Raw genomic sequence first — 15880 nt, 5'->3', positions numbered from 1 at the left:
TTCCAGAACTCACTCGTTCCTCTGCCTTCAAGTGGCCCGTGACGTGCCCCCCCACCTCCCTTTCTCAACTGCCTCCCCAGCTCACCTTTCTGTCTCCTCTTTTCTATGGAAGCCTTAGCACTGCTTTCATCTTGGGAGGCAAGGGGTGAGGTGCCGAGGCTGCCAGAGGGTGCTCAAGGTCAGAGCCTTGGAGGGGCGGGTGGGGCCCCTATGTGCCTCACAGGGAGATCCTGGTGTGTCCAAGAGAGTTGCTGGCAGGATGTGGACCTTATCTTGTAGTCCTGGGGCAGCAGGAGTTGGTCAGACAAGCATGAGACCCAAGCTGTGGGTCCCCACTGTGACCCCCACCCCACAGGTGATTTTAGGTGGGGGCAGGGAAACCACCTGGGCTTCCCAGGGGGCGCTAGTGGTGAAGAACCTGCCCGCAACGCAGGAGACACAAGAGATGCGGGTTGGATCCCCGGGTCAGGAAGATCCCCTGGAGGAGGAAATGGCAACCAGTCCAGTATTCTTGCCTGGAAAATCCCATGGACAGAAGAGCTGGCGGGTTACAGTCCTTGGCACCACACAGAGTTATACCACAGTATTATACAAGGAGACCTGTTGGCTTTCTTAGACACAACTGATGCTCCCCCACCACTGACAAGCCAGGGGCCTGATGACGAAGAAAATGCCAGGGAAAGGGAAATAGCCAAGCAGCTCATTCCAACATTTGCTGCCTCGAAGGATGATTCAGTACGCAAACGTCTGAACCCCGAGGCTTTTGTAAATAAATGGCTTCCGAAAGGAAGAGCTTTGGGGATATAATCACACCTTGACCATCCAACAGCTTCTAAGAACAAAAGTCTTTTAAAAACGTCCTCACAACTCCAGGTCCTGCTCTCAGTGAAGACTGGGCGGAGTGGAGGAGGATGTGGTGGTGCTGTTTTTAAACCTCTTCCATTTGCTTTCCAAAAGATATAATGATGGGGACTTCCCCTGGAGGTCCAGTGGTTAAGACTCTGCCTTCCAGTGCCAGGGGTGTGGGTTCATTCCCTGGTCAGGGAACTGGGATTCCTCCATGCCACAGGGTGAGGCCAGAAATTAAAAATAAACACAACATTGTAAATCAACCCTACTTCAATTTTAAAAAATAAAAATATAATCATAATATAAGGGCCTCTACTGCCTCCCTATCTTTGCTCAGAAATCACCTTTGTGGCAAGGACTTGACAACCCGCCCCCCCATTTAAAACTGCAGCTCCACCCCGCCAGCTGTCCTTGCTCCCCATTTCCACAGTGCGTTTCATCATAGTACTTACCACCTTCTCACTTACCGTGTTGTTGTTTAGTTGCCAAGTCATGTCTGACTCTTTCGCAGCTCCATGGATGGCATGCCCGCCAGGCTCTTCTGTCCATGGGATTTCCCAGGCAAGAATGCTGGAGTGGGTTGCCATTTTCTCCTCCAAGGGATCTTCCTGACCCAGGGATCGAACCTGCATCTCCTGCATTGCAGGCAGATTGTTTACCACTGAACTTACATACATTTTGCTTTTTATGTTTCACTTGCTATGTGTTAGAACACGAGCTTTATCAGGGAGTCATCTGCATGTTTTATCCCCTCCCCTCACTGCTGTCTTGCCTGGAGCCTAGAATAAGCGCTCGCACATAGTAGGTGCTCACTTAATCTGGATGACTCACGCAGAACACCCGGAAGTAGGGGCTTTCTCTTTTACGCCCACCTTGGTCATGGATCTGAGAGTCCGATGGTTGGGGGCAGTGGGATTTGGAGCTGAGGGAAGGGAGGAGGCCAAGGACGCCTGCTGGTGACTGATGGGAGGGAGACATTCGGAAACAACCCGAGGTTGACTTGAGAGAATTCTGCACCCCTGCACCAGCCCGGCTTAGTCTTCTGTGGGCCTGGTCCCCGTCCTTTCAGCACCGCCTGATGTACTTTAAGGCCCTGGCCCCCTGGTTCCGGGTAATGCACTGCGGTGGTAGCAGACCACTGGAGGAAGCAAAGGGTCTCAGTGTCCTGCTGGGGGACCCTCCCTCCGCGTGGGCCCACTCCTAGGACCAGAGCACAGACCGGAGCTCTTTCCAAGCTGGCGCTTCTTCCCTGAGCTGGAGCCTCTTCCAGAGAGGCCTGAGGGGCAGGGCGCCTGGGTCTTGGCTTGACGTCCCCTCAGGGTCCACCATGGTGCCCAGGGACAGGGGGCGGGCGGGGCGTCTGTCCTCGTTGGGAGCGCCGGAGGGCGCGTGTGCTGAGGCGTCCTCGTGAGCCGGTGGGTCCTGTCCTTCGTCTCCCTTAGAGATGGCGTCCCTCCTTACCGCGTGGGGAGTAAGAAGCAGCTGCAAAGAGAGATGCACCGGAGCGTGAAGGCCAACGGTCAAGTGTCCCTACCTCACTTCCCGGTGAGTGCACCTGCGCGGTGGGGGGCGGGATCTCGTGGGGGCGGGGCCCGGTGTGTGCGCCTGCGCGGTGGGGGAGGGGGAGTCTGCTGGGGGCGGAGCCTCGGGGGTCTGCTAGGGGGCTCATGGGACGGGCCCCGTGAGTGCACCTGCGCGGCAGGGGTGGGGTCTGCCGGGGGCGGGGCCTCGTTGGGGGAGGTCTGCTAGGGGCTCGGGGCGGGGCCCCAGTGAGTGCACCTGCGCGGCAGGGGTGGGGTCTGCCGGGGGCGGGGCCTCGTTGGGGGAGGTCTGCTAGGGGCTCAGGGCGGGGCCCCAGTGAGTGCGCCTGCGCGTGGGGGGGGGTGGTTGCGTGGGGGGCGGGGCCTCGTGTCAGTATCGTGGAGGCGGGGCCTGGGAGTGCAGTCTCCAAGTGGGTCAGCTCCGGGAACTGGAGGAAGGGAAGGCCCACCTGAGAGGTGTGACGGGGTTCATCAGGGTGTAACCCAGCGCAGAGGACCTCACAATGACCTATGCAACCCTCTCCATTTTCTCAACAAAGAAAGAGTTCTCTAAGACAAAGAAACCAAGGGGTTCCTTCCCAGAAACCAGGCCCCAAAGGTGACATACGCTTTGCGTTGGGCGGCTCTGTTAGCTCCTTCTCCACAGAGACCAGACCCGCGCCGGGCGCATCGTAGGTCTCCCTGAGCTCTTGTTGACTGACTGACTGAACCAGGAGGCTGGCGGAGTCTGCCTCCTGCCGGGGCCAGTTACATCCCCGGGCCCTCTCCTCGTGTTGCCCGCCTGGCTCTGTCACTTCAGTCAGTGTTCCTCTTTGTACCATTTCTGCTCCAAAGCCCTGGAGATCAGTTGTCCCTCCTGTTTCCAGCCCCAGAACATGGCTTAGTGCCTGCCTGTTGAGTCTGCAGTCAGTGTTTGAGGATCCATGAGTGCTTCTTTCTGTGCTTGAGACGAGAGGCCAGCGGGGTGTGGAGGGCTTTTCAGGGACCTCCCTGGTGATTTCCAGGTCCTGGAGGGCAGCCAGCCCCCGGCCCCTGCACGCAGGGGGCCACCCTGCCCTGTCTAACTGCTCCCTGGGGAAGGCAAGAGAGTGCGCGGCTCAGAGCAGCATCTGTTTCCGAGTCCTTCCTGCCAGCCACAGAGAACCCAGCTGGCTCACTGGTTATGTCGCATATAGAAAATCAGCTCGTCGAGTTGCTGGTCCCATGTTGCATTAGTGTGTAGACTGTTGCAACTTCTCTCCGAAGCTCCTGGAACAATCCAGGGCACTCAAATTTGTGAAAATAGCCGATGAAGATGGCTTTTCTGGGGATCTCTAGAGCCCCCCTTCTCAATCACCGTCTCCTCACCCCAATACAACAGTATCGATGCGATGTATATATTTTGATTTGGTGGAGCCAGGGTGCTAGGGGGGTTTTGTGCGTTTAAGAAAAGTTCTGTTGCCCAGGCTTGTAAATTACATGATTTTTGTCCTGGGGAGTGCAAACCCGCCTTCTCCAGGAGGCAGCACTTTGCTGGGGGTTGGGGGGGATGGTGCTGCATGGAGCCAGCCTGGGTGAGATGGCAGCCATCTCTAGATGGGCCCTCCCCTCCCGGAGTCCTGTGGCTCTGCGGTTGCCGTGGTGAGGCTCAGTTCATTGCTGAAGTGGGGAGATGCTGGCCTCTGCAGGTTGGCTTTCTGTTGCCCATCCCCCACCCAAGAAAAGGGCCAAAGCAGGAGGGAAGTGAGGGGAGGAGGCAGAAGGACCAGGGGTCGGGGTGGGGGGCTTAGGACGACAGGAGGGGACAGAGGGCCGGCGGCAGGGGTTCTCTGTCGGCTGCTCTTGGCAGTGTTCTAGTGCCTTTTTATATTCCACACTTGACTTGGAGATGTTCCCTTCTCCCTTGATAGATCAGCTTCAGGCAGCCAAACTCAGCAGTGTTCTGCTACTAGCCCGCAGCAGCTTTCTTCATTTTCTGTACAAAGAGATGGGAGGAGGGGTGGGCCAGAACGAGGAGGGTCGGTGCAGTGTTAGACAACACCACCTCAAAGGTGCACAGTGTGCGGCCAGGGAAGAAATTACCACTGCTTCTAATCTGGGCCCTGTGACGCCTTTATTTTTTTCCTTTTGCTCCCCCTACCTCTCTTCCAATCTTATTTTTTCACATTCCCAACTCCCTTTCTGTTTAGACTCATACTTTTTATTCCTTGAGTTGCGCTCTCCCCTCCCCATTGCAGACAGCTGCCTTTTTTTTTTTTTGATGTTTGACAACAGTCTTTGAAGATTTTCAACTTCAGAGTAGCGACTGATGGGCTGGTTGTACTACAGAGGGAGCGCACGCGGCTTCTCGGAGTGCGACCAACTGCTTGTGCCCACGGCGCACGGCCGGGGACCATGGCTCTCCATGAGACTGCGGCGCCGGCGCATAAAGCGGCCATGCCACCCGGGCCCCGCGCTGCCCAGTCTCCAAGCAGCCGTGGACCTGGCCGCATCCCGACGCCCGTTCCCCAGCCCGGGCAGCCCCCTGATCGCGTCTCCTCCCCGTGCCCCGCAGAGAACCCACCGGCTGCCCAAGGAGATGACCCCCGTGGAGCCTGCCGCCTTCGCTGCTGAGCTCATCGCCCGACTGGAGAAGCTGAAGCTGGAGCTGGAGACGCGGCACAGCCTGGAGGAACGGCTGCAGCAGATCCAAGAGGTGGGGGCCGCACCGTCCCCCCCGCCCCGGATTAGCGGGGGAAGGGGCTCCTGCTGACCCGGGCGACTCCCAACCAACGCTGCCTTCCCTTCCAGGATGAGGAGAAGGAGGGCGTGGAGCTGGCACCAGGCTCACGGGAGGCAGGGCCCGCGCCACACGCGCTTTGCCTCCTGCCATCCAGCAGCTACGAGGAGGACCCGCAGACCATCCTGGACGACCACCTGTCCAGGGTCCTCAAGACCCCCGGCTGCCAGTCCCCGGGTGTGGGCCGCTACAGCCCCCGCGCGCGCTCCCCTGACCACCACCACCGCCACCACCTCCAGTCGCACCGTGCGCTGCCCCCGCCTGGGGGCCCCCTGCCCGCCGTGGCCGTCCCAGCCAGCTGCTCCCTCCTCGGGGCCAGGGGCTTCGTGAGCAGGCAGGCCACGAAGCACATCCACCACCACTACATCCACCACCACGCCGGCCCCCGGACCAGGGATGAGGCGGAGGCCGAGGCCGCCCCGCGGGCGCGCTGCCCCTGCCCAGTCCCCGGGGGCGCCGACTACTCCTGCTGCGCCAAGTGCAAGAGCCACCCCGGGGTCCCCGAGCCCCCTGGGGCTGCCCAGCTTGGGTGAGTGACCCTGTACGAGGGTGGGGCAGCGGGACTTGGTGGCAGGGAGGGGCGGGGTGGCGGAGGCGGTCGGGGTTGCTGAGATGGACACGCTCCTCTGTCCCCACCAGCAGCCGGGGCGGTGCCCCCGCAAGACGAAGCACAGCGCCAGCCAGGGAAGCCGGGGCCCCCGGTGGAATGGGGTCCCTGCAGCCGCCTGGGGAGGAAGGAGACAGGACGCAAGTCGTGTGGCAGTGGGTGCTGGAGAGCGAGCGGCCGGGCAAGCCCAAGCCCCACAGGTGAGCTGCGGCGCGGCCCGCCCCAGGGCATGGGGGCGGACTGGCCACGCGGCCCGAGCCAAAGGGCAGTGGGCGCTGCCCTCCCAGGGCGAGCGGCTGCGCTGAGACCGCAGAAGTGCCGCATCCTGGCAACGCCGGGTGGTGGTATGGCCCAGCTGTTTTTTGTTTTTTGGGTTTTTTTTTGCTCTCCGGAGGCAGGATGAAGAGCTCGCTGGTGGAGTCACATTTTCCAGTTTTTCTAACCGCATTTCATACCCTCTCCGCCTTCCTCCTCCAGCGCCCAGAGCACCAAGCGGGCCTACCCCACGGAGTCAGCCCGCACATCCCCAGCCGAGCGGGCCGGCCGCCACCACCTGTGGGGGGGCAGCACTGGGCACCCCCGCGCCGTCCCCCGGGCCCACCCGGCATGCACCCAGGACTCCTCGGTGCCTCCCTTGACCCCGCCTAACACCCTGGCCCAGCTGGAGGAGGCATGCCGCCGGCTGGCCGAAGTGTCCAAACCCCCGAAGCAGCGGTGAGTGGACCAGCCGCAGCGGTCAGGGGAGGGGCAGGCCGGAGGACCCCTGCCTTGAGGTCCAGCCGCTCTGACGGGCTCACTGGATCTGGCCAGTTGTGCCTGCAAGGAAGAAAAGGAATCTCTGAAATTCCTTGCAAATCCCATTACCTGAGGAATGTCCCAGTCGGCTGGAGCTGTGAGACGAGCTTCAAGGCACCGTGACCTGCTGGGGATCCAGTGCCTGCATCCCTCGGCCTGAGCAGGCAGCGTGCAGTCCCAGGGGCCCAGGGCTTAGCATGGCTGGGCCAGCCCCTGGGAGCTCCTGTCCACACAAGGCCGGGGTGGGGCTTCCCCCGGGGGAAGTCGGAGTCTGGGGAGGCTGGTTCTCTGTTTTCCCTTGGCCCCAGGGATGGGGCTTCCCTCTCAACTTTTCCCGTCCTCAGGTGCTGTGCGGCCGGTCAGCAGAGGGACAGGAGCCACCCGGGCCCCGGGATGCCAGGCACCACACCCTTCTCCAGCCCGAGCCCGGCTTCGGAAGAGTGAGTGTCTTGGCCTGGTGACGCTGAGGTCCATCCAGAGGCTTTGTGTTTTCTGGGTATTCATGTCAGGGGTTGTAATTTTTGAAAACTTTTTTAGGCTATAAAATCATCTTGATTTTAACATCCAAGACAAGGAACAGTAAACCCAGATGGTGCCATAGATCAGAGTCTGGAAAACCCCTGTTCATGCAGAGGAATGCGTGGTGACTTGTAGTAACACGCAAGTGTTCCTTCGTGAAGTGGTGGCTGGCTCAAGGTCGCAAGCTCAGAGCAAAGCCTTTAGCCTCTGGTTAGAGAAACCCAAACACAGATGGAAAAGTTGTTCCTGTTCACCTGGAAGGCTAGCGGGTTGAAAACGTCTGTGTGGAACTGAGCAGGAAGGCCCTTCTGCCTGGTTGCAGAGACAGACGAAGGGCCCAACCTTGCTGTCTTGCGGGGGCCGGGATTGGGGGGTGGTGGGAAAAGCATCTCCCAGCCGGTGCCCCGGTTCCTGTTGTCGAGTTACACTCCTGTGACTGGACAGGAAAGCCAGGCTTCGTTTCGTTCCATGATGGGGTGTGAAAAAAGTGGTCAGCTGCTGAGATCTAAAGTGGTCGAAATCATTCACTTGTTCTTTCTTAGTTGCTCCGTCATGAGTAGTGTTCAAAGAGAGAAAAAAAATCTCTACAACGTTTTAATTGGTTGACCTTAAGTTGACCAGCTGTCTGGGCCTATTGCTTTTTTTTTTTTTTTTTTTAGCCTTTCTGCAAAAACTCAGAAGTTGCAGTGACTGAGGCCTGATCCCCACACACCCCCACCATGGTCCCTGGCGTTCCAAGTTCACACCATCCCTGGGTAGAGGCAGAAACCACAGACCCTGATTGGGGCAAGTGTGGTGTCCTGGTCACTCTGGGAGGGTTGCTATCTTTTGGGGCAAGTTCCCTGTGGGTGCCCCGCAATGGACATTTCTCTGTCCTCTCATTGGGCAGCACACACATCTGTGTGCCCTGCACCGATGACCGGGGGAGGACCATGTGTCCAGCACGGTGGCTCCCCCAACGCAGGGCCCCTGCCCAGTGCCCTCAGCACATTCAGCTGCAGCCTCACCTCTGAAGACACCCGTTTGCAGACCTTCTGGGTGTGTGCGTGCGCTCTGACCGCTTTCAGATGCTGGACTTGTGGCTTTTCCATCTCGTTTTCAGCCACAAGGAGCCCAAGAAGCTGGCAGGGATGCATGCGCTCCAGGCCAGCGAGCTGGTGGTCACTTACTTCTTCTGCGGGGAGGAGATCCCCTACCGGCGGATGCTGAAGGCCCAGAGCCTGACCTTGGGCCACTTTAAGGAGCAGCTCAGCAAAAAGGGAAACTACCGGTGAGCGTCCTGGGGCTTTCCTCTGCTCCAGAGCCTGTTTGCTCAGAACCGAGAGCCAGGTCGCCTCTCGGCCCCCAGACCTGCAGGGCCCGGGGGGGCAGGCTGCCTGGGGCTTTGCTCTGTCTCCTTTCCTCCGACTCCCCCACCCTTGCCCCTCCCAGAGATAGCACAGGGCCGGGACAGGCTTTCTCTAGCAGGAGAAGGGGACTCAGGAGCCAGGGGACAGCTCGCTTTGTCAGGAGAGCCGGGCAGGAGCCTGAAAGGGAGATCATGGAGAGAGCAGAGGAGTCGGACAGGCGGATGAGGAGGCTGAAAGGCGGCCCTCAGGCAGGTCCGGGAGAGCCGTCCACACGAAAGGCCGGTGGAAACCGCCACCCGTGACAGGTGGCATCGTGCCCCCTCAGCTCTGGATCCTGGGTAGCGTGAGGCAGGGTGGCCTGAAGCGGACAGAGGGCAGGACCTGTGGGTGGTTGTGGGGGCACGGGGCTGCCCACTCTTCCTGCCGGGACCTGGGGGAGACGCCCCACCGTCCCCCCAGGCCTCGCCCTGCCTGCACGGTGCAGACCCCGCCCTGGTGTGCCAGCTCCAGGCGTCCAAGGAGGTCACTTTTCTCTCGCCTTGTCTGGTTCATCCAGAGTCCTAGCTGGCCTCGTCAGCTGCCTCCATCCCAGAGGAGTACACGGGTTGTGTCCCGCTGTGTCCTGGGTGCCGTGTGCAGGGCCGGGACGAGGAGTGGGAAGCAGTGGGGGGCACGGGTCAGAGAGGAGCCCAGCTCGGGCGCAGAAGCCACCACCCCAGTGCCCCCCCGAGCAAGGAAGGGAGTGTGAGAACTTTAGCATCCCTTAGCAAGTGACCTGCTGGGTGCACACCATCTCTCAACCTGGTGAGCCCACCTCCAGGGCCTGAGACCCCTGCCCTTCAGAGCAGGCCCTCTGCAGCCCAGAATGACTTGGTTTGCAGGGAAGGGAGTAGGACTCAGGGCCAGGGCCACGCCAGTGATGGGCCACAGGCTTTGGGCCGGGCTGGGACCTTCCTGGTTCACACCTGGCAGAGACGGTTCTGGAGATGAGCAGAAGGGAGAATGGGTCTGGCTTATCTTGCGCAGATCCAGGCGAGGATAGCGGCGCAGGTGCCCCTCCAGGGGCCCATCTGGATCTCAGCTTTGGCGCCGCTGGCCCTTGCGTGGGACCGTAGGTGACCTTCCGGGGGGCCCAGAGCACGGAGCAGGGCAGCCCCCGCTTGGGCACTCCGGCCACATCTGGCCCGGATCCTGTCTGTCCCGAGGCACGCTCAGCGAGCTGGGCTTTGAAGCCTCAGCCCTCCTCTGACGCGTGGACTCTGCACGCACATTCCTTGCTGATTGGATCAGGCTGTGGCGAGGGGGCCTCCCTGCCGCCCTTCCGGGCCGGAGCTGGACCCCTGGCCCCTGGTCTTCTCAGCCCGTGCGCTGCTGCACTCACCTTGCCTGCGCCGCCCCCCGCCCGCCAAATCCCAGCGAGGACAGGCCGGGGCGTGGGCTGCAGGGCAGGGCCCGGAGGGGAGCCGCCCTCAGAGGCCAGATGCCCGGGAAGCAGGGCCTGAAGCGGGTCGCAGTGGTGAGAAGCCAAGGGCTACGCCTTTGAAGTCTCAAGGTCAGGGCTCCTGGAGGAGGTTGCGATTATGGACACGGTCACCAAGAGCCTCTGCTCAGAGAGGCCGGGAAGCCACCCTGCTCTGCTCCGTGCTGACCCCGAGGGCTGTGGGCCTGGGGTGCCAGGGCATCGGAGCCTCTCCAGGGAAACAAGACTGTTGTCTCCCCCCACCCCCATCCACGGTGCCCTGTCTCGGCGGCCACCCAGGACCGGCGTCTCCAGCGCTGACCCCTGCAGCCCAGCCCCTTGAGTACCTCCAGCTGTCTCACCGTATCTAGCCTTATCGGCTTTGCGAGTACTTGGCCTGCCTTCACTGAAGAGCAGAGACATTTAGCTCTAAGCCAGGGGGCTGTGGGAAAGCTTTTTAAGGAGAAAAGATAAAAACAGAGGCCCCCCATACCCCTGAGACGCGGTTGCTCGTTTATTGTTTGAGAAGCTGTTCCCCTCCCCTGGGGGCCTCTGCTGCCTGAAGATGACAGCCTTCAGGGGCGAGTTTAGTCCGTCTGCGGGGTCTGCCTGGCAGGGGCCGGGGGAGGCAGAGGACATGGCACGGTGTCCAGGCAGGGGCGCGGGTGGGCCAGGCGGGCGGGACAGCAGTCGTCCCAGACGTGACCCTCCTGGGACAGGCTGGTCATCTGCGCCAGTGCTGTCAAGTGGCTTCAAGAAGGAAGGCCGGAGTGGGACCCAGGCCTTTCCATCCACACAGGATAGGGGCTTCTGGCGTTGGACCCTGGGGCAGGGGAGCGAGGGGACCGGGGCGGAGGGCAGAGTCGCAGGGCAGCCTCGGTGGCCCCATGAAGCAGGGAGCTGCCCACCTCCCGTGGTGGTCACAGTGGAAGCAGCCAGTCCTGCTCCCCAGCTGTGCCCGAGCCCCTGGCTGTGCCCAAGCCTGGTCAGGCACTGGTGGGTGGGGAGGACCACAGGTACCAGCCTCCCACAGGCTTCACAGAATCAGATGGCTGAGTCTGGGGGCTCTTTGAGGGCCCCTCTCCCCAGGCTGCCCCTGCAGGTGAACTCCAAGCATGCTTTGCCCGCCCCCCCCCCCAAAAAAAAAACTGGGGAGAAAGAAGCAGCTCTCTTCGTCAGTCCTGGACTGCAGGCTGCAGCCTTAGCGCTGGTGGCAGCTATGGAGGGGTGCGGGGAGGAGGGGCCCGGCCCCCGGCCTCCAGGCCGCCCACTTGGCTTTGCCCTTCACCCAGCCCAGAGGCTCTCACGGCAGATCCCACTGGTGATTTCCCTGCCAGCCCCATGCAGCAGCGTTCTCAAGACCCCTTGGTCCCCCCTCTTGTTGACAAACTCTTCTCAAGACGTGTAGAAAGTGCAACTTCACCGAGCACGTTGGGTTTTCCCTTTAAGGTATTACTTCAAAAAGGCGAGCGACGAGTTCGCGTGCGGAGCGGTGTTTGAGGAGGTCTGGGACGACGAGGTGGTCTTGCCCATGTACGAGGGCCGCATCCTGGGCAAGGTGGAGAGGATCGACTGAGCCCTCCTCCGCCGGGGCGACCACGACCCCACCTTGCGAAGCAAGAGTGAAGATGCGGGAGGAGTCCCACGGGGGCCTTCGGGAGGGCGGGGACGGCCTTCGCGGCTCCGCCCGGCGCTGCAGAGAGGAAAGCCGAGAGGAAAGCCGGAACTGCTCGCTAGAAACGGGACCGCTCGGCGCCGGCGATGCTGACTGCCGGAGAGGCTGCCGCGTGTCCTGGGCGACCCCCCGGGCCGTGAATCCAGCCCTGGCTCACCTGGACAGGAGTCCCTGCGGGTATTTATTGAACAGGCTTCCCGCGCCCCGCGTGTGGACGCGGGAGAGGGATTTTCCTGGTTCTCTGTCACCAAGAATTAAGCTCCGCGTGAAGACGGACCGTCCAGGGTGGCCTGCCGCCGGCACACGCGGAAATTGGTGCATTTTCCGCTCCCCCGCGACCCCACCCCACGCTGCTGTTTTTTCATGTAGGTCTGGAGGCCTGGTGTTGAGGTCCTGTCAATTGGATGATCGTGGCGGGGGACGAGCCTCCCTGGGGCCGAAGTCCATCCTGTGACTTCTGGGGCTCCCCACCAAGGCCCAGCCCCTCCACCCCACGGCCGACGCCTGCTGCAGCCGTGTGGTTCGCCTTGTGATTTATGGAAATAGCGGTCCTGGTCCTCGGCGTTTGCTACAGATTGCTCTCTGGACCCCAGCCATTCTAGAAGCTACTCCTCACCTCACCCCCGCCCTGCAAAGCAGCAGACAGCTTTGGGAAGACTGGCCCGAGCACCCTCCCTGCAGACACCTTCCTGTTGGCGTTGGGGTTTTCACGTTAACTCATAGCTGTGTCGGCCGTTGTCCCCTGAGCCCGCGTCTGTATATATTGTATGGAGAGAGTATTCACCACTGTCTCTGGAGCTTGCCCTTGAATCAGTACAGTACCTGTACCTGCACGGTGCCCACGCCGTGTGTCGCCCTATATTGAGGGCTCCAGCTTTCCCTTGTTTTTTGAAAGGGGTTTATGTACAAATATATTTTATGCCTTTTTATTACAAGTCTTGTACTCAATGACTTTTGCCATGGCATTTTGTTCTACTTATACTGTAAATTATGCATTATAAAGAGTTCATCTAAGGAAAATTACTTGGTACAATAATTATTGTAATTAAGAGATGTAGCCTTTATTAAAATTTTATATTTTTCAAAATATCAGCCTCATCCTTGAGTTCGCGGGGTGGAACTGGGGGAGTGGCACCCTTTTGTATGTCAATACCTTTGCTTGATTTTTCCCACCTGGCTCGAATCCATTTCTCTCTGAGCTGGAGGTCTTCTTACCCGATTGGTGTTTTGGAAAATGATTTCTTCAAAGTGACTGGGTTGCTGACTGGCTGAGGGTTTTCTCATGTGGGAGCAGATGTGGACAGCATCTCTGAAGTTCTCCCTGTCTACCACCTGCTTCATCAGCCTCCTCCTCGCAGCAGCTATCTGCCACCCGGCCAGGTAGGTACAGGTGACCAGGGGCTGGGGTAGGGTCCTTCCGGGAGCACTTGCATCTCAGGTGTGTCAGGGGTGAGCAACCTCTGGAGATGGTGAGCAGATCGTGACTGCCCTGGGGTCAGTGAACCACATCCGTCCCAGTGCCCATCAGCCACCCTCCCCCGGCTGGGTAGATCAGATGGCGCAGTGAGGAGCACACTGCTCACAGGGTGGTTGTCTTTGTGGACTGCTCTTCACCCAACAAACATCCCCTCCCCCTGCGTGAGCACTCAGGGCTGGGCCGCATTTCAGATCCCGGAGAGCAAGTCCATGTAGAGGAGTCCTAGGATGAACCCTTTCTGAAATAAGGGGAAAACGTGTGTGGGGGGGAGTAAATGAGTTTGGGGTTAGCATATACACATATTATATATAAAACAGATAACCAGCAAGGACCTACTGTTGGGCTTCCCTGGTGGCTCAGACAGTAAAGAATCTGCCTGCAGTGCAGGAGACCTGGGTTTGATCCCTGGGTTAGGAAGATCCCCTGGAGAAGGGAAAGGCTCCCCACTCCAGTATTCTGGCCTGGAGAATCCCACGGACAGAGGGCACTGGGGGGCTACAGTCCATGGGATAGCAGAGTCGGACACGACTGAGCGACTAACACTTTCAAGGACCTACTGGAGCACAGTCTACTCAGCATCCTGTGACAACCCGTAACAGAAGAATCTGAAAAAAAAATATATATATATATATATGTATATTTGACAGTCACTGCTGAACATCTGAGACTAATACAGTGCTGTAAATCAGCTATACGTGAAAATAAAAATTTAAATAATTTTTAAATTTAAAAAAGTCTACAAATAAATGCTGGAGAGAGTATAAAGGAAAGGGCCCCTCCTCCACTGTTGGTTGGTGGAATGTGAGTGGGTGCAGCCACTGTGGGCACAGTATGGAGTCTCCTCAGAAATCCAAAAGCAGAGTTATCACACAACCAGGACTCCCACTCCTGGGCATACACCCTGAGAAAGCCAGAATCCAAAAAGACATGTACCCAACTTCCACAGCTGCACTGTACACAATAGCCAACATGGAAACAGCCTAAAACCCATCGAGAGAGGGATGGGTGAGGCTGCGGTCCACACGTGCAGGGGGACACTACTTGGCCGCAAAAATGAAACCATGTCATTTGCAGGAACCAGGAAGGACCTAGAGGGGATCTTACGAAGCGAAGATAGTCAGAAAAAGACAAATACCGGGGGATATCACTTATATGTGGGATCTAAAATATGAGACAAATGAGTTTATCTACGAAGAGAAAGCTTTGACGGCAGTTGGGTGTGACTTCTCACAAGGTGGGTCTGCGGAGGCTCAGGCTGGCTTCCTGCTGCTGCTGGAAGCTGGTGCGGGCAGAGCAGGCAGAGGAGGCCAGGGTCCCGGCCGCGGGGCGCTGGGGGCCGGGCCAGCTTGCACTGTGCAGCCCCCACGCCAAGGTGTGATGGGGCTGCTCCTGGGCAGCTGGTGAGGGTGCGAGCGCGTCCAGGCTGCAGGACTCTGATCTTGGTCCTCAGGATGCAGGTGGCTGCAGCCCTCCCCTCCTGACTGGATGGGGGCTCCAAGCCGGGGTGCCCCAGACCCACTCCCAGAATCATAGGGTTCTTTCCAATCTGAAAATCCGCCTGCAATGCGGGAGACCCCGGTTTGATTCCTGGGTCAGGAAGATCCCCTGGAGAAGGCGAAGGCTGCCCACTCCAGAATTCTGGCCTGGAGAATTCCATGGACTGTATAGGTCGTGGGGTTGCAAAGAGTCGGACACGACTGAGCGACTTTCACTTCCAGTATGCGGAATGAAGAGATTCAAGCTGGTGGCGTGGTGGGAGACCTCTTGATTCCTCCCGTAAGAATCATGAGTTCCGACTCGGGCTTGGGGTTCAGAAGAACCTGAACCCACATCCCAGAGCCACTGTCTCCGTGGGAAGCTCCCCAGCAGCATGCACGAGGCAGAAAGCGGACGCGATGGCCGCTCGCACTCACTCTTCTCACTGTGACAGTCGGCTCCGCACGGGCGGCAGGGACTAGCCTCTGGGATCCTCAAACCTTGACTTTGTCTACAGAATCCACTGTGCCTTCCTCAGACGAGAGGGTCTTTGGTTTTATTCGAATTTTCCAAAGAAAAAGGTAAAATGCAAGACCTCCCTCCTCCAGCCCCGCCGGGTCTCCACTGGGAGCTGGTGATTCACAGCTGCCCACGCCAGACACCCCACCCCAGGGAGGCCCGGGGCACCCCCCTGGTCCTTCACCACCTCCCCTCTCTAAGCGCCAGCTGCCCAGCGGGTCACCTACCTCGTCTTCATTTCCTGGGTGCTTCCGGAAGCTCTGGCCCCCTTTTCTGATTGATCGCTCTCCAGTTCATCAGAGGAGCGTGCAGACCCTGGGCCTGAGTCCACTCTGGGCTGGCAGGAGCTCTTGCAGCTCCATCCTCACTCCCTGGATTAGTATTAGGAAATCCACCCCCACCCCACCCCACATCCTGCTGCAGCCTCTGGGCGCTGGCCTGGCACGGAACCAGGAGGGGCAGGGGGCACCATGCCGGCTGGGGAGACGGAGACGGTCCAGCCGGAGCCTTGCTCTGGCCCCAGTGCATCTAAGGTTTGTCTTCATTACGTTTGAGCTTGCACCAGGGGTCCCGAACCTCCAGGCTGCAGACCAGTACCTCCAGTCAGATCAGCGACAGCACGAGATTAAAGATAAAGCGCACAGTACACGTGAGGCACTTGAGCCATCCTGAAACCGTTCCCCTACCCCTGTCCGTGGAAAAGCCGTCTTCCACAAAACCGCTTGCTCCCGGGTGCCACAAAGGTTGAGGTTGCTGCCTTCCACAGCACCTGGAAATTCTCTGCAGCCCCCCACCTGGGGGACGGGCGGTTCATGGACTGGGGTTTTGCATAAAGGACCCTGTTTTCTTCTTTTCA

The 15880-nt window shown here is 59.4% G+C and overlaps 1 protein-coding gene across 6 annotated transcripts in view; it reads left to right on the top strand.

The window, feature by feature from the left end:
* Positions 1-12639, top strand: part of AXIN2 (axin 2) — a 28710-nt gene extending 16071 nt beyond the window's left edge. For 4 of the 6 annotated variants that reach the window (XM_059877930.1, XM_024979961.2, XM_024979962.2 and 1 more), the window contains exons 4-11: positions 2292-2394; positions 4924-5064; positions 5160-5677; positions 5788-5955; positions 6233-6469; positions 6895-6990; positions 8172-8339; positions 11327-12639. In XM_059877930.1, coding sequence (XP_059733913.1) covers positions 2292-2394; positions 4924-5064; positions 5160-5677; positions 5788-5955; positions 6233-6469; positions 6895-6990; positions 8172-8339; positions 11327-11453 — 1558 coding nt within the window. In that variant the 3' untranslated portion in view covers positions 11454-12639. Of the gene's footprint in view, positions 1-2291; positions 2395-4923; positions 5065-5159; positions 5678-5760; positions 5956-6232; positions 6470-6894; positions 6991-8171; positions 8340-11326 lie in introns of all 6 variants that reach the window. The other 2 variants (XM_024979963.2, NM_001192299.3) reach the window with 2 other exon arrangements.
* The last annotated feature ends 3241 nt before the right edge of the window (positions 12640-15880 follow it).

Source organism: Bos taurus, chromosome 19, assembly GCF_002263795.3.
Source record: "Bos taurus isolate L1 Dominette 01449 registration number 42190680 breed Hereford chromosome 19, ARS-UCD2.0, whole genome shotgun sequence".
Classification (NCBI taxonomy): Eukaryota; Metazoa; Chordata; class Mammalia; order Artiodactyla; family Bovidae; genus Bos; species Bos taurus.
Note: the sequence above shows the minus strand (reverse complement) of the source record. Positions and strands in the feature narration are given on the sequence as shown.